Below are 22,301 nucleotides of genomic sequence, written 5' to 3' on the forward strand. Positions count from 1 at the left end.
GAGGGGATACAGAAAGGGCACCGCATGTGAATGTGCCTTCGATGATCTCAGGGGAGGACAGGTGCTCCAGAGAGGCTGGGGGGAGAGTGGGGGACTTACCCTGTGGGCTCTATCAGCCAAGCAGGATGGACAAGAAAACCTGAAACAGGGTCCAGCAGAGCAGTTCACCGCCAGCCCATGGCGTGTACGGAATCGTCCAGATGGGCGCTGAGGCCCTGTCTCTGAGCCCTCCCCTCTGTATCCCCCCAGCCCTCGGCATGGACAAGCCTGTTACCCAGAGGAAAGACTTCTGGGGTGGAGGAGACCGGGCGGGCCAGGAAGGGCACGGAACTCCATTCTGGAGTCAAAGAGGCCTGGGATTGAGTCCTGCCTCTGTCATTTACTTTCTGGGTGCCTCTCCAAGCCTGGTGTTTCTCCCCTGGAAAAGGGGGCAATACGGGACTCCTAGACTGGCTGTCGTGGGGACGGCGTGGGCTTTCAGTAAATGCCTGTTCCCTTCCCTTCTCGGGAGAGTTTGAAGTTGCAAGATGTTATGTTGGCAGCCCCCCGTTGCATGGGATTTGCCCAGAGCTCCCCAGCCTTGGCGGGCAGTCCTGGAGCTGAAACGAGCGTGCGTGCGTGCGTGCCGAAAGTACTCACGGCTGGCCCACCCGTCTGGTCCCTGGCATCTCCGCCCACATCCCCCACCACGCGCCTTCAACAGGGAGCAGGCCACCAGAAGACCTTCCCGGGCTCCCAGGGTGCCCCGGCCACAGTGAGAAGCCCCCAGACTGGGGACCAAGTGGGCCGCAGGACAGCCAGCCCCCAGAAGAGGCCAAGGGAGAGAGCCTGGGCATGCACGCGAGCGAGGGGCTCTGTGTGGACACACGGCCCCAGAGGCCTGTGCATGCCTGGAGGAGAGGACGTGGTGAGGGGAGCCTGGTCAGCCCCAGGATGATTTGTCATTGCCTAATGAGATTAATGAGCCCAGGGGGCTGGTATGCAGCGGTGCTGGGGCACTCATTAGAAGCAGATGCTCATGGGAATGGGGGGGCTCTGGGGGTGGAGTGGTTCTCACCCGCCAGGTGGTTTCCATTAATCTGTGGGCGGGGCCACGAGCGAGGCCGCCTGGCCCGCGTCCTCCTCCCCTTCCCATCCCCACTCACACTGGGGAGGAATGCAGAAGAGAGGCTGCTGACTCTGGGAACAGCTGAGGGCTGGGAAGGGAGGCTTGTGGGCTTGGGGACAGCCCTCTGCTCTCGTAGCCCCAGCGCCTGGCAGAGTGTACATGCTGAATAAATACCTGTTGGATGATCTCAGAGACAAGAGGGGCCCGGCCCGGGGTGGGCCCATCTCGGTTTTCTCCCGCCAGATGCTCTCCCTGCCCTGCCCCCCACGCCCTCCATACCTGCGCGGGGGTCTGGCTGGCTTCTCGGCCAGCCCCCGCTTTCGAAAGAACCTTGGAAGTCCTGGAGGGCCCAGGGAAAGCTGCTCTGCGGCCTCCGAACCTATAATTTGGTTTCTAAACCCACAAGCAGGGAGGTCTGTGGGGGCCGGAGGGAGCCATCTTGGGGCCACCCCACCCTGTCCAAACGTGGGACACGGCTCGCCCTCACACGTGCGCGCTCTGGCGTGCAAACTCACTCGAGATAGAATTAACATCCCGGAACGTTCGCCCACTTAAAGTGTGCCATCCGATGGCTCGGAGCGTATTTACACAGTTGTGCGGCCATCACCGTCTAATTTTAGAACATTGTCATCGTCTCCGAAAGCAACCGTGCATCATTAGCAGCCACTCCCCGCTCGCCTTCCTACTCCCAGCCCTCAGTACCCACTAATCTCTCTGCCTCTATAGATCTGCCTATTCTGGACATTTCATCTAAATGGAATCATATCATATGTAATCTTTCATAACCGGGCTTTTTTCACTTAGCATAATGGTCTCAAGCGTCATCCAGATTATAGCATATATCAGTTCATTCCATGCAATACGGCCGAACAGTATTCTGTTGTGCGAATAGAGCACAGAAGCTTTATCCGGTGACGGGCACTTGGGATGTTTCCACTCTGGGGCTGTGACCATTCCTGTTCAGGTTTTTGTGCAGATGTACCCTTGTTTCTCCTGCAGATGTACCTGGGAGTGCAATTGCTGGGTCCCTTGGTAACTCTGCCGAACTGGTTTTCACGGTGGCTGCACCGTTTTACACCAGTAATGTATAAGGGGTCCAGTCTTTCCACACCCACAGCAACTCTTGCTGTGGCCCGTTTTTTCTGTTATCACCATCTTAGCGCGTATGAGGTGATATCTCACTGTGGGGTTTGCTTTGCATTTCCCTACTGACTAAGAGTGTCGAATCTCTCTTCGTGTGTTATTTGGTCATTTGTATGTAAGTCCTTTGCCCATTTTTTCCAGCTGGTTTGTCTTTTTATTATAGAGTTGGAAGAGTTCTTTGTATATTCTAGATAGGAGTCCCTTATCAGATATATGATTTGCAAACATTTTCTCTCATTCTCTGGGTTGCCTTTCACTTTCTTGATGGTGTCCTTCAGAGAGCAGAAGTTTTAAGTTTTTATTAAGTCCACTTTATTAATCTGCTCTTTTGTTGCTTCTACTCCCACACTCAGTCTTACACTCAGCTTCCTGAGCTCCAGCTTTCCTAAGAAGGGTATAGGGTATGATTTGCTCCCAGGAACAGCCCCCCTCCCCGACTTCTGCCACAGAGTCCTTCTCCATTCTGGCGTAGATACAGGGAGAGGAGTATGCCTTGAGTCAGGGTAGCCTGCTCTGGGTTGGGCGAGGGGTGGTCGGGAGCGGAGGCGCCGTCCACACACCACACCTTTCCCAGCTTCCAAGACCTGGGCTCTATGGAGGCAGGGAGAAGATGAGAGATTCCACATCATAGTAACATCTGTTCACCCTCATGACCTCACCTAAGAAATGAAGGGATCTTGGGGTGCCTGGAGGGCTCAGTCGGTGGAGTGTGCAACTCTTGATCTTGGGGCTGTGAGTTCGAGGCCCACACTGGGTGTAGGAATTCAAGGAAAGAAATAAATGAAGGATCAGATTAGACAATCCAGGGCAGGGGTTCATCACCTAGGTTCCACAAGCCCCCTGAAATCATGGACAGTGTTGGGTAGAGTGCATTTTTCCGAGGCAGGAGTCCATAGCAAGAAGCACCAACCTATAGGGACCTTGCTGGTCCAAAAAAAAAAAAAAAAAAAATCCCAGTTCTAGGATAGCATTTCCTCTGGGGCGCCTGGGTGGCTCAGTTGGTCAAGCGACTGCCTTCGGCTCAGGTCATGATCCTGGAGTCCCTGGATCGAGTCCCGCATCGGGCTCCCTGCTCGGCAAGGAGTCTGCTTCTCCCTCCGACCCTCCCCCCTCTCATGTACTCGCTCTCTCTCATTCTCTCTCTCTCAAATAAATAAAATCTTTAAAAAAAAAAAAAAAAAAGGATAGCATTTCCTCCTGCTGCTAGGGAGGGTAGAGCCCCAACCTGCTTCCCCTACCTTAGGGACCAGGACCCCATCGGGCTGTCAGAGCTCAGCCCAGTGAGCAGCCGTGGGCCTGCACCCCTCAGGAGAAGACCCAGGCCTGGCCCGTCTGGGCAGTCGAGGGGCTGCCTGGGTCACCCCTGAAACCACTCTGTGGGCGTGAGGCAAGGGGGCAGGAATGCCAGTGCTTGGTGGAAGCTCCCCTCTCAGAGGGCCCCGGCGTGGCTCTGGGCGGCAGGAAATCCAGGGCAGGAAGGGGCTGGGGCCCAAGTGGCCGCCTTGCTCCCATCTGCAGAGCATCAGTGGGGCAGGCGGGGTGGGGGCTCTCAAGGGGGGCCGGGGAGGAAATGAGAATAAACACAGCGAGCGGAGAGGGAAGGGGCGGGGGGCTGCAGCCTCAGCCCCTTGGCAGCCCATGAAGGGAAGTGACACAATGAGGAATGTGTTTCCCTCTGCCCGTCCCCTGCGTGGGGGTGGGAGGCAGAGCCCTGAGAATGGCCAGACCCCAACCGGGGCCAGGGGGCACATGCTGGAACAGCACCAGAGGGGGGTGCTTTGAGAGTGGGGAACCAAAAGGGGGGTGCTGGCAGGAGGGGCAACCCAGGGCAGGCGGGGCGCTCCCCCCCAACCCCGGCCATCTCCAGTCTCCATGCTGCATGAGCATCCAGGGTCTGCGTTCTTGCACGTTCCCTGCTGGGGTACCACCAGCCGCCTGGGTATGGAAGCCATCCCTTCTTTAGGAAGCTGGCCCCTTCTGGTGGCTTTCCCTTCTTTCTCAAGGGGCTTAGGGTTAAGGAGGCCAAGTCCTTGGTATGAGGGTGTTTCATTTCTCTCTCTCTCTCTCTCTCTGGGTGTTTTTGTCCCCAGCTGGGACTGGCTATGTGAAAACAGGCCCCCTGGTGGGATGGCACCTCCCCATCCTGGACACCCATTTCCTCTCCCAGAGCTGGGAGTGGCTGGTTAACCCCCTCGTGCCCATAATCCAGACATGTCCCTGAGACTTTGGCAGGCAGGGCCAAGTGCCCCGTGTGTCAGCCTGGGCCGGAGGGTCACAGGGCCTTGGAAAACAGGTTGACCCCAGATATCTCTGTCAATCTTCTCCTTCCTGTGCAGGCTCTTTCCAACAGGTTGATTGTTCCAGGAATCCCCCACCCCAGCCCTCTGGCTCATCAGCACCCTCTGCCTGGGTGGAGAGCAGATAGCTAGCAAGGAGGCCGCAGCCCCCATCCCAGGGTCCCAGGAGGGCAGGCAGTCTGGCTGAGCAGGGAGGCTTCCTGCTACATTGCTCCGTGGGGCTGCAGGCGTGCTGGTTGGGCTCAGGAAAGACTCAGGTGGTCCTTGAGTAGTTGGGTGAATGGCCAGTTGGTGGTCTAAGCACCTCTTCTGGTGGCTGTGCTCAGGAAGCACAGGATGGGAGGGTAGCCAGTGGGCCAGCACTCACCTTGGTCCTTAGTGGCCCCAGAGAGCTGCCAGTCTGGTTTTGAGCTGGGGCCAGGTGGGCACCGGTGGGTCCCCAGGGGGGCAGGAACTGCCCCTTCAGCTCTGTCCCTGCCACCACTGGGGGAGGGCATGTAAGGGAGGAGGGTTGCTGTCTGGTCACGTGGTTGCCTTTGAGCAACCAGATCCTGGGACAGAAGCTGCTCGGATGACTGACCTGCACTTCGCTCCCCTGAGTGGGTGGCCCTTGGCCCCATGGAGCCCTGCGGGGGGGGCACCACCTTCTACTGTCTGGACCTGTTGGAGCTCAGCCCAGAGATGGCATTTCCCTTGCCACCTTCCCTCAGCACTGTGGGCTCCTAGGAGACCCTCGGGGGTGCGGGGGGAGGCAGGTGAGCCAGCCTTTACCCCCTCAGCCTTGCCTTCCTCTTCTGAGGAATGAGGGGCTGCCATGAGGGGTTTATAATTCTGCCTGGGAGTCAGAGACCTGCGTCAGCCTGCAGGCAGTCATCAGCTGCCTGACCTGTTTCCTCACCTGTCAGGTGGAGAGATCAACATGGACAGAACAGCTATGGAAGTACCTCCCCCAGTGCCAGGCTCCAGAAGATCTTACCTTTGTATAGCAATTTACAAAAGACTTTACCCCCCATTTTCAAATGGTTCTCATAGCAGCTCCTGTGAGATCCTTGGCAGCTCAGATGGGAGCGACCTGGGCGAGGCCTCCCGGCTCCTAGTTCAGTGCTGGCTCCATTCCTTGTTTCCACCCAAGGGGACCCCATCCCATCTCTTGGCTTCTATATTCTTCCTGACATCTTTCTGACCAGCACCCCTTGATGGTAGCCGGGGGGGGGCAGCAAGGAGACCTATCTGAGAGTTGGGGTCCTTCGTCCAACCTCCCCACCCGGGCTGAGGAGATTAGAAGAAAATCCAGTTCCCAACACTGCTGGTAAAAATGGGGCTTCCCCACCCCAGGGGAATGTGTGGCCCCCAGAGTGGGAGAGGGCTGAAGGCTCGCACTTGCCTCCCACAGGGACCTGAGGAACAATGTCATCAGCACGGTGCAGCCTGGTGCCTTCCTGGGCCTGGGGGAGCTGAAGCGTTTGTGAGTGGCATGTCCCGCTCCCCAAGCCCTCCCAGCCCTCCCCCTCCCTGGAGATGGTCCCCTGGATCCCATGACCAGCTATCCCTTCTTGTCTCCCCACTCACAGCGCCTCTCTCTCCACACAGTGCATGTGGGGGGTAGATGGGGGAGACACTTCAAGCCCATCTCCTTGTTCCTCCTGCTCCCACACAAGCCCCGGCCACACACGTGTGTCCCGCACAAGCGGATCCGTGTGGACCGTGTGGCCGGCTTGCTGAGGTTGTGTATGTCCCCCTAGAGATCTCTCCAACAACCGGATTGGCTGTCTCACGTCTGAGACCTTCCAAGGCCTCCCCAGGCTTCTCCGACTGTGAGTGACGGGCAGTTGGGGTGGGGGTGGGGGGAAGGCTCGCCTCGAAGGAAGGGTTGGGAGGAAGGAGGCAGCAGCAGACCCTCTTAGGCCCCCTGCATTCCCTTCACTTGCTCCTCCCTCCTCCGGCCCAGGGAGACCCTAAGATCCTGGCTCCCTGTTCCCTGCAGAAACATATCTGGAAACATCTTCTCCAATCTGCAACCTGGGGTCTTTGATGAGCTGCCAGCCCTTAAGGTTGTGTGAGTATCTGTTCCCGGCCCAAGGACTCAGAGCCCTGCTGCCTTTCTCTGCCCAGGAAGGACACACATAAGCATCATGACCACGGTGGCCGGCCTTATGAGTAGGCAGGATGGGCAATGGCTGAAACCGCCGTATTTGCCTTCCCACCATCGCCAGGCTGGGGGTGCGCGCGTACCCCCGTGTGCCCCTTCCAGCTGCAGTCTCTCCCAGGGCTCCATCCCCACCCTGGAGCCCACACTCGCTGTGCTCTAGTCGGTGGCCCCTCTCCCCGTTCTGCAGGGATCTGGGCACCGAGTACCTGACATGTGACTGCCGCCTGCGCTGGCTACTGTCCTGGGCCCGCAATCGCTCCCTGCAGCTGTCCGAGCACACGCTCTGTGCCTACCCCAGCGCCCTGCACGCCCAGGCCCTGGGGGGCCTCCAGGAGGCCCAGCTGCGCTGCGGTGAGCACATCCCCCCCTGCACACCTGCCCCTTGGTGCAGACGCGCTCCAGAAGGGCCCCCCTCTGGCTCCGCGCTCCCTCTGCCTTAAGGGTTACTGGGTGGTGGGCGCCTTCTCCAGGGCATGCGTCCTCTCCCTCAGATCCCGCTGGGGGTCCCACCCTGGTGCATGAAGGCCTCCCCGCCCGTGTCTCCTCCCACAGAAGGGGCCCTGGAGCTGCACACGCACCACCTCATCCCGTCCCTGCGCCAAGTCGTGTTCCAGGGTGACCGGCTGCCCTTCCAGTGCTCCGCCAGCTACCTGGGCAATGACACCCGCATCCGCTGGTACCACAACCGGGCCCCCCTAGAGGGCGACGAGCAGGCGGGCATCCTCCTGGCCGAGAGCCTCATCCACGACTGCACCTTCATCACCAGGTACAGGCCCTGCTGCCCTTTCCCAGCCCGAGGCATGGGGTGGGGGAGGCTACAGTGCCCATCAGCCGCCCCCCGAAGGAGCCCTGCTCAGTCAGACATGTTCTGGAGAGTACGGTCCTGTGCGTGGGAGCGCACGTGTGTGTTTATGGAAATCCAGGACTGAGTCATAAATGGTCTTGGCTAGGCGATAGAAAGTCAACGCCTGGTAGGAAAAAAAAAAAAAAGATTACAACTGACCGTTCTTTAGCGCTTTTACAATGTATATAGTGACTCTCACCAAATTATGGGACTGAATCTCTCCAAGAGACTTGCAAGGGAGGTCTTATTAGCTCCATGCTAAGGGTGGGGAAATTGAAGCTCAGGAAAACCATACCAGAGGGCCAGTCGGAGTTAAAGGAGTATGTACTTGTATCCCTCGCTCCGTCAAAGAGAAGAACCCGGAAGCTCCTGCCCCGCACGCCCTCAGTCAGGGGCTGCGTGCCGGTGGACGGGGCCAGGGCGCTTAGGGAGGGTGGCGCGGCCACCGAGAGTGCCTCGCGCGCAGCCAGCCCTCCGCCCGCCCGCAGCGAGCTGACCCTGTCTCACATCGGCGTGTGGGCGTCAGGGGAGTGGGAGTGCTCCGTGTCCACGGCCCAGGGCAACGCCAGCAAGAAGGTGGAGATTGTGGTGCTGGAGACCTCCGCCTCCTACTGCCCCGCTGAGCGAGTCGCCAACAACCGCGGGGACTTCAGGTGCGGTGCCCTCTGCGACCCCGGCCCCGCCCCCACCCCGGTCCCAGCTCCTGCGTCCCCGTCGGAAAACACGCCCCGCCCGCCCGGGCTGCCCATCTTCTGTAAGTCCCCGGCCCCAAGTCCCACTGTCTTGCTGTTGTTTTTACAGAGACCTTATCTTTTTGTATAAAGTCCCCATCTGACATATGCTGTGCAGAACAAAAAGTTTGGGTGGGTTTTTTTGTTTCTTTGTCTTCTTTGCATTAATAGTTTACAAAACTTTCCCACAATGGATATCAGATTTTAATACCCCCATGGGCATCTCCGTGAGGAAGGGCAGGTATTATCCTCCCCATGGACAGCTGAGAACACTCAAGCCCAGAAAGGGTAAGGGGCTTGAAATCAGGGCTCCAAGTCTGAAGAAACACGGACTTAGAGAGAAGGTGGAGCTCGGGAGCCCCGCGGAGCCCGTCGAAGGCCAGTCCGAATCCTCTCTCTGAATCCCTCCCCCAGGTCCCGAGGGGTTCAGCATCCCAGGTCTAAGGGCAGAGGAGGGACCCTTGCTCTGAGGAGCTGGGGCATCAGCAACCTCCCGCCTCTGCCCCCAGGTGGCCTCGGACTCTGGCTGGCATCACAGCCTACCAGTCCTGCCTACAGTACCCCTTCACCTCGGTGCCCCTGAGCGGGGGGGCCCCAGGCACCCGAGCCTCCCGCCGGTGTGACCGAGCTGGCCGCTGGGAGCCAGGGGACTACTCCCACTGTCTGTACACCAACGACATCACCCGGGTGCTCTACACCTTCGTGCTGGTGAGGCCAGGAGAGGAGAGGGGCGGGGGGGGGGTGGCATCCCATCAGCTCTGGTTCTGGGGAATGGGGAGGGGAGCCCCCTCATGGCTGTGGGCTCTGCTGCTCCTCCGGTCTGTGGGCGTGAGCAGTGAGGGGCTCTTGCTCTTCTCTTCTAGCTTTTCTCCTTCTAGGGCATTCAGATCCCTCCCCCTCCCCCTCCCCCTCCCCCTCCAGGGCCACTCCAAGCATCTTTATTCCCAAACACAGCAAGGGCAGCCTGAAGGGGGAAAACAAGGACAGTGTGAGGTCGTCCCATTATCCTTAGGCCAGTGGTGTTAGAAGTGGGCGGCCCTGAGTCCTGATGAGTTCATTCCTTCCATGTGCCTCCTGTCTTGATTAGACCCAGCTGGTGGGCTAGACCCCTCTCCCCAGGCCTTGTCGCCCTGAGCTTCGGCACAGACAAGGGGGCCCCCTAGGGGCAGTTCTTGGGGAGAAGGGGCACAACTGGACCATCTCCTTTCTTCCTTCAATTCTCCCAGATGCCCATCAACGCCTCCAATGCGCTGACCCTGGCTCACCAGCTGCGCGTGTACACGGCGGAGGCAGCCAGCTTCTCAGACATGATGGATGTTGTCTACGTGGCTCAGATGATCCAGAAATTTTTGGGTTATGTTGACCAGATCAAAGAGGTGAGATTCAACCCGGCCTCTGGGGCCCTTGAAAACCGCCCCCCATTTGCTCAAGCCTCTTGTGCCCCTAGCCCCTGGGCCCCACACCCCACTCCTGCCCTCAGTGACTGCCCCCCTCCCCCGCCAGCTGGTGGAGGTGATGGTGGACATGGCCAGCAACCTGATGCTGGTGGATGAGCACCTGCTGTGGCTGGCCCAGCGCGAGGACAAGGCTTGCAGTGGCATCGTGGGCGCCCTGGAACGCATCGGGGGGGCTGCCCTCAGCCCCCACGCCCAGCACATCTCTGTGGTAATATGGGTCAGCTGGGAGGGAGCTCCTTGGGGAGCCCAGCCCTGGGAGGGACCTTAGAGTCAACTGGGGCCGGCCCTTGCCTGCCAGGAGGAAAACACTCCTGTCTCCGGGCAGCAGGTCCTCCAAGTATGCACCTGCCATGCGCCCAGCTAGCAAGAACCCCCGCGCATGACTCAGTTGTGCAGAATCTGCCTCCAAGTCGTCAGGGGCAGTGGAGAGGGAGGGGCCGGTGACAGGGAGAAGTTACACAAGGCTTCATGGTGGGGAACCGAGTTGTAACGCTAGCCCAACGGAAATAAACTGGAGGAAGGGTAAAAGGAGCCGAAGGGATGAATATAAGAGGAGACTTGGAAGCAGGGCGACAGCACTGTGATGGAATGAGGAGTCACGGAGACTCCTGCTCCCTAAGAAGAGGGTGACATTGCCAATGGTGGGTTGTGAACCAATGAACAACCACCACAGAGCATCTTCTACGTGCAAGATACTGTGCTAGGCACCCCGGGTGGTGTAAGGAGGTTGGACGTGGACCCTGCTCCATGGCTTGGCTGGGGTGGCAGAACTAGTATCTGCTAAGAGGTGAGCCAGATACAAGGTAGGGTGCAGTCAGGAATAACGTGTAGGGGGGGCACAGCCTGAGCGAACCTGCAGGGAGGGACTGGGCAGTGGCGGGCAGGAAGCCAAGAGAGAGCCGCCGTATCTCAGATGGGGGTGTGACAAGCTCCCTGTCCCTAGAACTCAAGGAACGTGGCATTGGAGGCCTACCTCATCAAGCCCCACAGCTACGTGGGGCTGACCTGCACAGCCTTCCAGAGAAGGGAGGCAGGAGTGCCAGGCGTGCGGCCCGGGGGCCCTGGCCAGAACCCCTCACCAGAGCCCGAGCCCCTGGCTGATCAGCAGCTCCGCTTCCGCTGTACCACAGGGAGACCCAGCATCTCTCTGTCCTCTTTCCACATCAAGGTGGGCACTGGGGGAGGGCCGTGGGGGCGGACGTGCCTAGACGCAGGTGCCTGGGGCGGGGGGGGGAGGGGGGTGGTCTGTGTGAGTGGAAGCGGATCCAGAAAAGGGGTTCAGGGGAGGTGGGAGGAGGGGACCGGAAGGCTTCAGAGTCCTAGGGGTTCCCAGATGTCTCTGAGGAACTCCAATGTCCCCCCAGAACAGCGTGGCCCTGGCCTCCATCCAGCTGCCGCCCAGTCTGTTCTCGTCCCTTCCGGCTGCCCTGGCTCCCCCTGTCCCCCCAGACTGCACCCTGCAACTGCTGGTCTTCCGAAATGGCCGCCTCTTCCGCAGCCACGGCAACACCTCTCGCCCTGGAGCTGCTGGGCCTGGCAAGAGACGCGGTGTGGCCACCCCCGTCATCTTTGCTGGAACCAGTAAGGGACTGAGCTCCCCGTGCTGCACGGAGTGCTCCCAAGTGTCTGCCCTCCCCTCACCCACAGCCCCCCTAACGCCCTGGGGGAGGGGGCCAAGGAGAGTGGCCACTCAGCATTTCCCAGGGGGATAAGGGACAGGGACGTCCTCTCAAGGAAGGGACTGCTGGAGAAAAGGCTCTGGAAGACATTGGAATTTATATCCCAGATCTGTCAAATTTCGAAAGGGTTACAAACACCCCCCCCCACCCCGAGTCCTCTCGTCACCTTCCTGTCCCTCAGAATTACCTTCTCCCTTCCTTTCCCTGAGCCCAGCCATCACTCATTTGGCATTTAGAATGGGCCACCTCCCAGTGCTTTTTGATTCATCCTTGGGTCTCCCTGGTGAGACGGACAACCTGGAAGGCAGGGCCCGGACTGGCGTCCAACTGCATCTGGAAGCCCAGCGCACGCCCTGCCCCGGGGGGCCTTGCTGTCTTGCTGCTGCTTAGCTCTGTAGGGCGAGCCTCCCTGCGGCCTGGTTCTACCCTGGTTCTACCCGTGTGGACCTCCTTCTCCCCTGCAGGTGGCTGTGGTGTGGGCAACCTGACCGAGCCAGTGGCCATTTCACTTCGGCACTGGGCTGAGGGGGCTGAACCTGTGGCAGCTTGGTGGAGCCAGGACGGGCCGGGGGGCCCCGGGGGTTGGAGCTCCGAGGGCTGCGAGCTCCACTCCAGCCAGCCCAATGTCAGCTCCCTGCACTGCCGGCACTTGGGCAACGTGGCCGTGCTCGTGGTGAGTGGGATGGCAGTGGGAGCTCGGGAGGACCAGGGACCAGGGAACGGGGGTGAGGTGGGGGTGAGGGTAGGGGTATTCTGATCCCCTGGAGCCACATTGAACTACAGAAAGGACAGCGGCCTCATCAGGCCTCGTGACTGTAGGATTCATGGGGAAATGTCCCTCTGGTCTTCCCCACACCTTTTCATCTTTCAGGAGACAGGGAGGTCCTGCCCCCACTCATCGAGACAGATGGATCTGGAACTACCCAGCCCGGTCTTCACATCCTGCACTCTCTGAGACCCAGATTGTTAAAGTGGGGGGAAAAAATCTGGGACCATTTCTCCTTTCTGGTCAACCTCCTCACTCCTGTCTGGCTCCCCCTCCCTCACATTTTGCACCCCCCTTTCCCAGAACCTGAGCAGACGTGCACCTGGATTATAGACAGAAACCTGCCCCTCTTTCATCATCTCTGATTTTTAGGCTGAGAAAAGTCCCCAGAGGGGCAAGAGACGAGGAGGGAGGGACTGGTAGATCATTAACACTACCTGGGACTTTCTATGAGTGGCTGTCTCAGCACTTACGTCTTCGCCCACCTGGATGGACGAGGGGCCGAAGCTGAGGACCAAAGCTGACCGGGCTTGGGAAGAGGAAGAATGGTGTGGGGGACTGGCCAGGACTCCATGGGGTGGCCTCTACCCCTGGCTTCCTACTACTTCCTCCTTCCTACTCTTTCCAGGAGCTGAGTGCCTTCCCCAGGGAGGCTGGGGGCTCCGGGGCAGGGCTGCATCCTGTCGTGTACCCCTGCACGGGCCTGCTGCTGCTCTGCCTCTTCTCCACCATCATCACCTATATCCTCAACCACAGGTGGGGGCCCCTGCGGGGGGGGAGGGCGTGGAGGGAAGGCTGTGGGTCTCCCTGAGTACTGGCCAAGGGTTCCTTTCCCAAGTGGGCCCACATGCCGTTCCCAGGCTTGCCTAGCATTTTACTGGAAGGCTCTAGGGCTGGAAAACACATTTTGGGGGTTAAGCCCTCCCTGCCCTGCACATGCATGTGCACAGATATCTGCTTCCCCCCTTGCTCTCCCAATGGCCTGAAGACCCCATGGGCCTGACCTTGGGTGGGTGGCCCATTAATTAAAGACTGTTTCTGGGGCAGCTCCATCCATGTGTCCCGGAAGGGCTGGCACATGCTGCTGAACCTGTGCTTCCACATGGCCATGACCTCCGCCGTCTTTGCAGGAGGAATCACACTCACCAACTACCACATGGTCTGCCAGGCAGTAAGCAGGAGAAGGGGCCGGGGGGCGCTCCAAGATGAGTGATGGCAGCCTAGGCACAGAGTCGGGAGGTGCAGGGGAAAAAACGGGGGCTCATGCTAATAGGCCCCAGCTGCACGGTTGTGTCCAGCCTTGCTGGGGTGGGGGCCGTGGGAGTCGGGGTGGTAAGAAGTAGAGACTACGAGATGGGTCTTCAAAGGGGAGATTGGGGATCTTCAATGGAGGAGAGGTCAGGGACAAGGCAGACAGCAACGGCAGGATTGTGAAAAGTCCCCCAAGTGGGAGAGAAGCGTGGGGTGGAAGGAGAGAGGGTGACAGCAGGGACAGAACCTTGAGGAGGCTCAGGGTAGAGCTGGGGGTGGGACAGTGGGAGGAATGGGAGAGTAACACTGCGGACTGGGGCCCCGGGATGGCTCCAGTAGTAGCAGCCTGGTCCCCCAGCCTCTGTGGCTTGACCCCGCAGGTGGGCATCACTCTGCACTACTCTTCGTTGTCCACGCTGCTCTGGATGGGTGTGAAGGCCCGAGTCCTCCACAAGGAGCTCACCTGGAGAGCGCCCCCTCCACAAGAAGGGGACTCGGCCCCACCTGCGCCCCGCCCCATGCTCCGGTACTCGCCTCCAACTGTCAGCTTTGCGAGGGTGAAGGGCTCCCAGGCGGGTGAAGGACACCACCGTCTGTTTTCCCAGGGTGGAGGCAGGGCGGGTCCAAAGTCCTGGGTGAGCACTCTCCAAAGAGAGAAGAGGCAAAGCCCTAGGTGGCACCAGGTTGCCCAAGGCCATGGAGTGGGTGCATCCTTAGGGCTTTTCAGGGCTGACAAGGCCAGGGAAGGAAGTGACTCCAAAGGGCGTTGGGTAGGGATCCTGGCAACCCGAGTGGCACCCTGACTTCTGTACTGTTTCAAGTGAGAGAACAATTCTGGCCTCTGTCCCTTAGAGCAGTCATGGCCAAGTCCCCTAGGAACGTACTGAGCCTGCAAAAAAAATCTGAGAGAATTTAAAGGGGAAAGAAAGAGAATGGGACAGAGACCCCGAGTCAAGGCTTCTGAGCATCTGTTTCCAACCCACTTGGTTGCCCACATCTCTGACCCCAAACCCCATTCCTCTCCAGGTTCTATCTGATCGCCGGAGGGATCCCACTCATTATCTGTGGCATCACAGCTGCAGTCAGCATCCACAACTACCGGGACCACAGCCCCTAGTGAGCGCCGCTGCCTGCCTGCCCCACACCTACCCGCCCCTACACCGGATGCCTTCTTCTTCACTGGCGGGGGCACCTGCAGGCCCACCCGGCCAGTGACCCAACCCAAACCCACGCATGTTGCCTAAGCCAGTCTCTGCCTTGCCACTCACCGTGTCCTATGTCCCCAACCACCCAGCCACCTCAGACATGCTCCCCGTCCTCACCCACTGCCTGTGTCTCCCCTCAGCTGCTGGCTGGTGTGGCGTCCAAGCCTGGGAGCCTTCTACATCCCGGTGGCTTTGATTCTGCTGATCACCTGGATCTATTTCCTGTGTGCGGGGCTGCACTTAAGGGGTCCTCTGGCACAGAGCCCAAAGGGGGGCACCAGCAGGGTCTCCCTGGAGACAGGGGAGGAGCTGAGGGGTTCCACCAGGCTCAGGAGCAGCGGCCCCCTCCTGAATGACTCAGGTTCCCTTCTGGCTACTGGGAGTGCTGGGGTGGTGACACCCGGGCCCCCGGAGGATGGTGACGGCCTCTATTCTCCGGGAGTCCAACTGGGGGCGCTGGTGACCACGCATTTCCTGTACCTGGCCATGTGGGCCTGTGGGGCTCTGGCCGTGTCGCAGCACTGGCTGCCCCGGGTGGTGTGCAGCTGCCTGTATGGGGCGGCGGCCTCCGCCCTGGGACTCTTCGTCTTCACCCACCACTGCGCCCGGCGCCGCGACGTTAGGGCCTCCTGGCGTGCCTGCGGCCCCCGGGCCTCGGCCTCCCGCGCCTCACCCCGGGCCGAGCCCGCCGCCCCAGAGGACGGTTCCCCCGTACTCGGAGAGGGCGCCCCCTCCCTCAAGTCCTCCCCGAGCGGCAGCAGCGGCCACGCGCCGCCCCTGGGCTCCTGCAAGCTCACCAACCTGCAGCTGGCCCAGAGTCAGGTGTGCGAGGCGGGGGCCCGCGGGGAAGGGGAGCCGGAAGCCGCGGGCTCCCGGGGCGGCCTCGCTGCCCGCCACCCCAACAACGTGCACCACGGGCGCCGCGCGCACAAGAGTCGGGCCAAGGGGCACCGCGCGGGGGAGGCCGGCGCCAAGAACCGGCTCAAGGCGCTGCGCGGGGGCGCGGCGGCCGGGGCGCCCGAGCTGCTGTCCAGCGAGAGCGGCAGCCTGCACAACAGCCCGTCCGACAGCTACCCGGGCAGCAGCCGCAACAGCCCGGGCCTGCAGCTCGAGGGCGAGCCCATGCTCACGCCGTCGGAGGGCAGCGACACGAGCGCCGCGCCGCCCCCCGAGGCCGGACGGCCGGGCCAGCGCCGGAGCGCCAGTCGCGACAACCTCAAGGGCGGCGGGGCCGGCGCGTCCGAGCGGGACAGCAAGCGGCGCTCGTACCCGCTCAACGCCGCCAGTCTCAACGGCGCGCCCAAGGGGGCCAAGTACGACGACCTCGGCGGGGCGGCCGCGGCCGCGGGCGCCTGCATGAAGACGGGCCTCTGGAAGAGCGAGACCACCGTCTAGGGCGGGGGCGGGCGACCCTGTGGGACATGCGGCTTCCCTGGGGCCCTAAAGACGTCCACCGGTGCGTCAGCAGGTTTGAGGGAGGCACACCGGCGTTAGTCCCGGAGGCTGGGCAAAAGGACAGGCGGAAGGCCTGCCACCGCCCTGAGCGCCGTCCCTCCGGGGTAGCGACGATCCCAGGACCGCGAGCGGGATACCTTTCCGTCCCAGCCCAGGCTAGTTTGGGCAGTCGACTCGGTGCCGTCCAGGGTAGTGGGGGAAGGTGCTGTCCGCCCCCAGGTGGGCCCCTCCCTAGGTACTCCCCACATCTCATCCACCCTGCCTCGCTGGTGGCTGTCCGCCGCATCAGGAAAACACAGATGCCGGGAGCTTGAGAACCATGTTCTCTCCTCACTGCCCTCCTCTGCAGTCAGCCATCTGTGCCTAGATCCTAGGGCCTCTCCCCCACCCAGCTTTCAGCCAACTAGGCGGCCAGCCTAGCAGATGCGCCAGGTGGCCAGGACCCACAGGTGCTGCTTTTAAGATAAACTATGCAAGAGAAGGTGGAACAGTGTGCAAGGCAGCCCTGGAGATGGCCTTCTAGGAAAAGGGTGCACAATCGGGGACGGACACGTCCCACAGGAGTGGTGCACAAACCATACAGCAGGGCTTTAGAGGTGGTGCCTCAGGACAAAGCCAAGGCCCTGCGCCTAAGAAGCTGCCTCTGCCAGATACCCAGGAAAGATCTGAGGCAAGTAGAGAGTAGTGCTTAGATTTGGCAGTCCTGCCCTAAACCTGACCCTATAAACAGTGCTCTGAAGAGAGGCGCCACCACAAGGCCACAGGCGGGGCTGGAGAAGCACTTACTGTTCAATGACAAGACCCACATCCCCAGTCTCCACCTGCCAACACCGAGGCACTGGGGAAGAGCACTTCCCTGCCTCCATGAGGCCATATGCAAGGACCATTCCAAGAATTTGATCTCTAGCTCCGTATTAGGGAGAAACCTCCCCAACATCGAACCGGCTTCCTGCCTCACAGAAGCCCAAGCTGAATCCCCCAGGGCAGCAGGTAGGGTACCTGCGGCTCACGTGGAGCCTTCACTACTTTCAAACACCAGCACCCATATTTCCCCCAACCTAAAAGCAACCACCAGCCTTTTACTACAGGACCCAGTGAAAAGTGGAGGGAAAGCTGAGCCCGGGGAAGAGGAACAGGAAAACCAGACCTGGTCCAGGTCCCCTCTCAGTGTCCATATTCCCGCAGTCTGATCACCAAGGCAAAAGACAAAAGGGAGGGGAGAAAATCCACACACCTTGGGATGAATCCTGTTATTTATGCTTGCTGCACAGACAATATTAGACAAAAAAAAAAAAAAAAAAAAGCTTCGTATTATTCTTCCACGTACGCTGGCTGTTTACATACCCTGCCAATGCCTTAGCACTGGAGAGCTTTTTGCAATACGCTGGGGAAAAGGGAGGGAGGGGATGAAAAGTGCCAAAGAAAACATGTTTTTAAAAGCTCGGGTTTTATACAATAGAATGTTTTCTAGCAGATGCCTCTTGTTTTAATATATTAAAATTTTGCAAAGCCCTTTGAGCTATATAACTTTAGTCCACCCACGGTCCTTTTGTTATGAGGTAGAGGATTCTGTGACCCCTGTACATGAGAAACCACCCATGCCTGTAGACGGATGCAGGATCAAGAGGTGCCCAGTTCCCATTCGCTGAGGGCTGATTGCATTCGCAACGCCAACCGCTCCACACCAGCAGGGAGGGCCCATGAGGCCTGCAGCAGCAGTGTACCCAAAGCCAAACCAGAAGAAAGCCTGACATTCTCCAGCCAGTCTAGGAGGGAAGCCATCCCTCATAATATGAATGTGTGCACCTTCCTCTCAGGGATGGGATTCTCTCCAACCCAGTTGTCCCTGCATCGCTCCTGACTTCTACTCTAGGACCCAGGGTCCAATTAACTGCAGAGTCCCTTGGTTCCTTCAAACAAGGAAAACAAAACAAAACAAAAAAAACAAACCTGCCTCAGGACTCACATACACTTATTTCTCCGGATAGGACAGGCCTATGATCAAGCTGCTGTCCGAATGGTGGGAGTGCTCCCTCAGATGCACATCAGGGGGGGTTAGAAACCCCCGTGGCAGCCTGTCTTGCAGCTTGAGCTTTCTGAAAGTCCCTAACTTCCTGAGGGGTACGCAAATACTGCTCTATTTCACTGTCAGAAATATCCTCATCTCCGGTGGCCGTGGAGATAGGGGGTGGGGGACAGACCCGCTTTGGGGGCTTCAGCATGCAAGGTGGGAGGAGAAGGGCAGGACTGGCTGGCCGCTTGCCCTCGGGCAGATCTAAGGACCTACTCGCCACCTCCTCTTTTCCCTGCCCTGGCCCCTGGCCCCGTGCCTGCCGCTCCTCCTCCCCGGCTTCCGACTCTGCCGGTCCGTCTCGAAAGGCCTTGCGGACCAACGTGTGGCGGTGCTGCAGGAGGTCGCCGATGTGCTTCACCACAGACCGTCTGTCGAGCCTCAGCACCTGCAGCCAGGCCAGCTGCTCAGCCATCCGCAGCAGCACAGCCAGCAGCTCCTGCAGGCGGGAGGAAGCAGGGCAGGGCAGGTCCACATTTGCCAACTTACAAAACCGGGCAAGGGAGCACGTCAGACGCTCTGAAGGCTGCAGCGACTGCCAAGCCAGGAAGGTAGCAGCAGTGATGACGGGCAAGGGATGCCGCCCGGTCACCAGCCACGTCTCATCCGCCAGCTCCACCAACTGCAGTGTGCGCGACAGCATCTTCTCTTTGTCTTCCACGTATTTGGCTGGCACGGATGGGGAAGCTTGGAACAGTCTGAAGCTGAAAGAACCAAAACGAGAGTCTGGGCTCCGCGCCTATGGGGGAGGGGGCTGCTCTGCCAAAGTGAGGAAAAGCAGTCTACTCACGACGGGCAAGCTAGTCTCTCCCCTTGGAACACTCAAGCTCGCTGGGCAGCGAGTTTCTACAGGTGCTGAGAGAAGACAGGTGGAGTGTTCTACTTGTGCGGTGAAGGGCAGGAGAACCCACAAGGAAGCGCACGTTCGTCAGCACCCCCGTCAGCCATTATTCTGAGCGCTTTCCAAATGTTCTCCTTTCATCTCCTCTACACCCCATTATATGCATTTATAGTTTAAAAAAACAGGCCCATAGTCATCCAGCTAGGAAGTAACCGAGCAAACCAAAACCAACACCACTTGACACTGACAGCCTTTGCTTTCTACGGTATTTTTCAGAAAAAAAGGAAACACAGCTACTTAGGAGAAAAAAAAAAAAAAAAAAAAGGCCCAAGCTTCTGCCTCCAGCCGCATCACTAACATCGTCTCACCTGCATTCACAGATGATCCTGCTGAGGCAGGGCTGTTACACACAGCCAAGCAGGCCATGCACAACAGGAGAGCTGCAACTCAGCAGCCCCGTGCCAAGGCTAACACCCACTCTGCCTGCAACATTAGGCTGCAGTAAGGCCAAAGGGATTTGGAAATGGCACCAGTTTAGAACTGTAAAACGGATTAACCTTATTAATACTAGACACGAGGGAGGGAGAATAGATTTTTCTCCCAAATCCCTTTCGAGGGGCTTTGGTGAAAAAGAGCCAGCCACAGGTCAAAGGACGTAGGTCTAAGGAGCCAGCCCATCCCAGGGTTTCCCAGCGGGCGAGTACCTGCTGCAGTAAGTCTTCACCAGGTCTGCCAAGCACAGAGATGGCACATCCAGCCCCAGGAGCTTCACTATCTGCATGTAGGTGCCAGAAAACACATCCAGATCTGCATACAACAGGGTGCAGATGGTTCCCATGGTGAGGGGCCAGTTATGCTGCCGGCAGGTGATTAAGACACAGCACCCAACTAACACCTCCTTCTTCTGCAGCCTGGCAGCACGGATTCCAGAGTGCCGGTAGGCCTGCTGGTAGTAGGCAACTGCTGTGTCCTCAAATGTCGATGGCAACTGCAGGACTCGGCAGAGGTCTCTCACTCGGCGGAGACCTAAGAAAGCCCACCGCAGGAGTTAAGAGGGGTCGAAGGCGCTACCGTGCAGCTCCTGGCAATTTTTGCTAAATTTGCCTCCAACACCAGATGCAAGAATAATGCACCTTTCTACGATGACAAGAGTGACATTTGGTGAGGTCATTCTAAAGACAAATCTGTGGAAAGAGTCAAGTTTAACCCACCATTCTTTGGAGACTGGCTTGATTCAGAGCCAAGCCAAACACGGCCCGACAAACCCAAACTGTACACTGCATTAGAACTGTATGCTCTTAGAACCACCTCCATTCCTTATTTCTATTTACCATTCTCTTCTACTCTACCGTACACAATAATGCTGAAAAGCAAGAGGATGGGCTGGGCCATCAGGAGAATTTTCTTTAAGGTCACCACATCACAAAAGGTTGATTCTCACCTCGTTGCTGGCTGCGACTAACTTGTTCGTTTTCCCCTGTGCTTCGGGAATAGGTTACTTCTGAAAGATAATGGACAAGAAACAGCTTGTTTAGCCTTTATTCACCAGACCCCTGGCCTCCCACCACACAAAACCAGAGAGAAATCGTATCATTAGGCTCTGCTCCCTGTCTCACAGAAGGTACCCATTTTTGCGCGTTAAAAGTCTATCCAGTCTTCTATGTCCACAAGCAGTATCAAATACAGAGACTGAGGAAGGTTAGGAGTGCACTAAAGTGGCTCTGAGTGTTCCAAATTTTCAGCCCTCCCTCCTGCATATCCAATCCAGGCAATCTTCCTGACTTGATTTTGAGGGCTGCACTGGCCAGGGACTCAGAAAGCAAAGAAAAAAAAGGATGTTTTTGCCAATTAGTACTAAAGACTACTTCGGGGGTAATAATTTGTCCGTATTTATAAAGAATTGACCCACAATCCTTCCATCACACCCAGACTAGGTAAATTGAGTGGAACTTTGTTTCTCTTTGTTTCACTTGGTCAACGTTTACTATTCTCTCTCTCTCTCTCTCTACACACACACACACCTGGATGCCAGATATCGCACTAGGTGCTAGAAAAACACAGATGAAGGGCAGTCCCTGAGCTCCTGCAGCTCACTCGGTCGCTTTCTCCCGTTGTTTAACGCACACGTGACGAGAGGGCGCGAGAGGAATCAGAGAACTCTGACGTCAATCCCTCACCACCCCAGGCTACACCCACGGCCCGGGAAAGGCCGGCACAGATACCTCGGAGGTTGCCTTCGTCGCTGAAGGTGGTAGTAAGGACCCCCTCGGTGACCACGCAGCCACAGTCTGAGCACACCAGCTGGCTCTGCGAATAGTGCGAGTCTTCCACGAGCTCAGTGGACCCGCAATCGGGGCAGTGACCGCCGCCCGGCATCTCACAACCCAGAGCCGCGGAAGCTTTCAGGTATCCACTCCTACGTCCGCGACAGCAACAGCGGAGACGCAGGAACTAAGAGGGGAGCCTTCTAAGAGCTGCACCTTTCTCTTCCGGCCAGAGCAATCGCGGTATACGTAGGTAGTTCTGTCTGCCGACCACGCGTCACTTCCGGTCCGTATCTCTGCGGGCTCGGGTAGAAACGTGAGCCAGGAAAGAAGGTTCCTGGTGCGGACACCGTCTTCGCGTTCCCTGGTATCTGCGGTCAGTTTGACTGGGGGGTTGAATTTGGGTGAAATACCTACCTACGTGGACACACTTAACAGACAAGAAATTGTTGCCGTTCCCACAACTCTCCTTTCTGAAACTCTAGGAGAGTCGTAGATTCTCCATTTCTCTTTGGTAACAAATGTTGATTTGGGCCATAGTACTGTTTGCCTAAAAGGAAAGAATATTATAGTGAGAGAGCAGGAAATTGTGTTCCACTCTCCAGAGCGGCTTTTCCCAGGCAAGTTGTTTCCTCTCTTTGCAGTCTGTTTTTCTAGAATGAGGGAGTTGAATGAAAATCCAGAGTGGCAAACACAATGCTTTCAGAGGCTAGGCAAGGAATGTCTGAGGAGTTGGGAGTGGAAGAATATGGGGGTGGTGAGGCTTTGGGCAAACTGGAGGCTTCAAGCAGATTTAGGTGTTTTTAAAAGCTGAGCTTTAAGATACTCCAAGATTCTGACTCAACGTTACTAACTTGGTACAGTATAGATCAAAGAATCTTGAGCAAAATTGTGCCTCTAGTTACGCTATCATAGAAACCAAGTTTACACATTTAAATTCTGTCTGTTATGTTTGAATATAAATTAAAAGTCACCAAAAGAGAGTATTTTCTAAGTAAATCCTAATTGCACTCATGAAGAATAAAGATTTTAATGCTTAA

General features: G+C 58.1%; 2 protein-coding genes across 3 annotated transcripts in view; one reads left to right on the forward strand and one right to left on the reverse strand.

Moving 5' to 3' along the window:
- Positions 1-17,612, forward strand: part of ADGRA2 (adhesion G protein-coupled receptor A2) — a 34,500-nt gene extending 16,888 nt beyond the window's left edge. For both annotated transcript variants that reach the window (XM_081809036.1, XM_006741429.3), the window contains 17 exons: positions 5,942-6,013; positions 6,291-6,362; positions 6,533-6,604; positions 6,885-7,048; positions 7,250-7,463; positions 8,030-8,194; positions 8,782-8,980; positions 9,499-9,648; positions 9,776-9,937; positions 10,673-10,897; positions 11,094-11,310; positions 11,873-12,081; positions 12,803-12,930; positions 13,222-13,345; positions 13,806-13,951; positions 14,452-14,541; positions 14,771-17,612. In XM_081809036.1, coding sequence (XP_081665162.1) covers positions 5,942-6,013; positions 6,291-6,362; positions 6,533-6,604; positions 6,885-7,048; positions 7,250-7,463; positions 8,030-8,194; positions 8,782-8,980; positions 9,499-9,648; positions 9,776-9,937; positions 10,673-10,897; positions 11,094-11,310; positions 11,873-12,081; positions 12,803-12,930; positions 13,222-13,345; positions 13,806-13,951; positions 14,452-14,541; positions 14,771-16,025 — 3,664 coding nt within the window. In that variant the 3' untranslated portion in view covers positions 16,026-17,612. The remainder of the gene's footprint in view (positions 1-5,941; positions 6,014-6,290; positions 6,363-6,532; positions 6,605-6,884; positions 7,049-7,249; positions 7,464-8,029; positions 8,195-8,781; positions 8,981-9,498; positions 9,649-9,775; positions 9,938-10,672; positions 10,898-11,093; positions 11,311-11,872; positions 12,082-12,802; positions 12,931-13,221; positions 13,346-13,805; positions 13,952-14,451; positions 14,542-14,770) is intronic.
- On the reverse strand, positions 17,531-21,524 carry BRF2 (BRF2 general transcription factor IIIB subunit). Its single transcript, XM_006741430.3, has 4 exons — positions 21,220-21,524; positions 20,439-20,498; positions 19,702-20,023; positions 17,531-18,860 (listed from the first exon to the last, which is right to left on the reverse strand). Exons 1-4 carry the CDS (start codon positions 21,371-21,373, stop codon positions 18,131-18,133), a joined length of 1,266 nt encoding a protein of 421 aa, XP_006741493.1. The 5' UTR covers positions 21,374-21,524; the 3' UTR covers positions 17,531-18,130.
- Between the last annotated feature and the right edge of the window lie 777 nt (positions 21,525-22,301).

Source organism: Leptonychotes weddellii, chromosome 2, assembly GCF_054177405.1.
Source record: "Leptonychotes weddellii isolate Sample4059 chromosome 2, ASM5417740v2, whole genome shotgun sequence".
In the NCBI taxonomy this organism is placed as follows: Eukaryota; Metazoa; Chordata; class Mammalia; order Carnivora; family Phocidae; genus Leptonychotes; species Leptonychotes weddellii.

What these genes read in the sequence shown, in the direction of transcription:
- BRF2 (XM_006741430.3), bottom strand. Translation starts at nt 21,373, where the DNA reads ATGCCGGGCGGCGGTCACTGCCCCGATTGCGGGTCCACTGAGCTCGTG. An exon ending in CGACGAAGGCAACCTCCGAG is followed by an intron (nt 20,499 to 21,219) that starts GTATCTGTGCCG and finishes ATTATCTTTCAG; the next exon opens with AAGTAACCTATTCCCGAAGC. An exon ending in GTGAAGACTTACTGCAGCAG is followed by an intron (nt 18,861 to 19,701) that starts GTACTCGCCCGC and finishes TGGTTCTTTCAG; the next exon opens with CTTCAGACTGTTCCAAGCTT.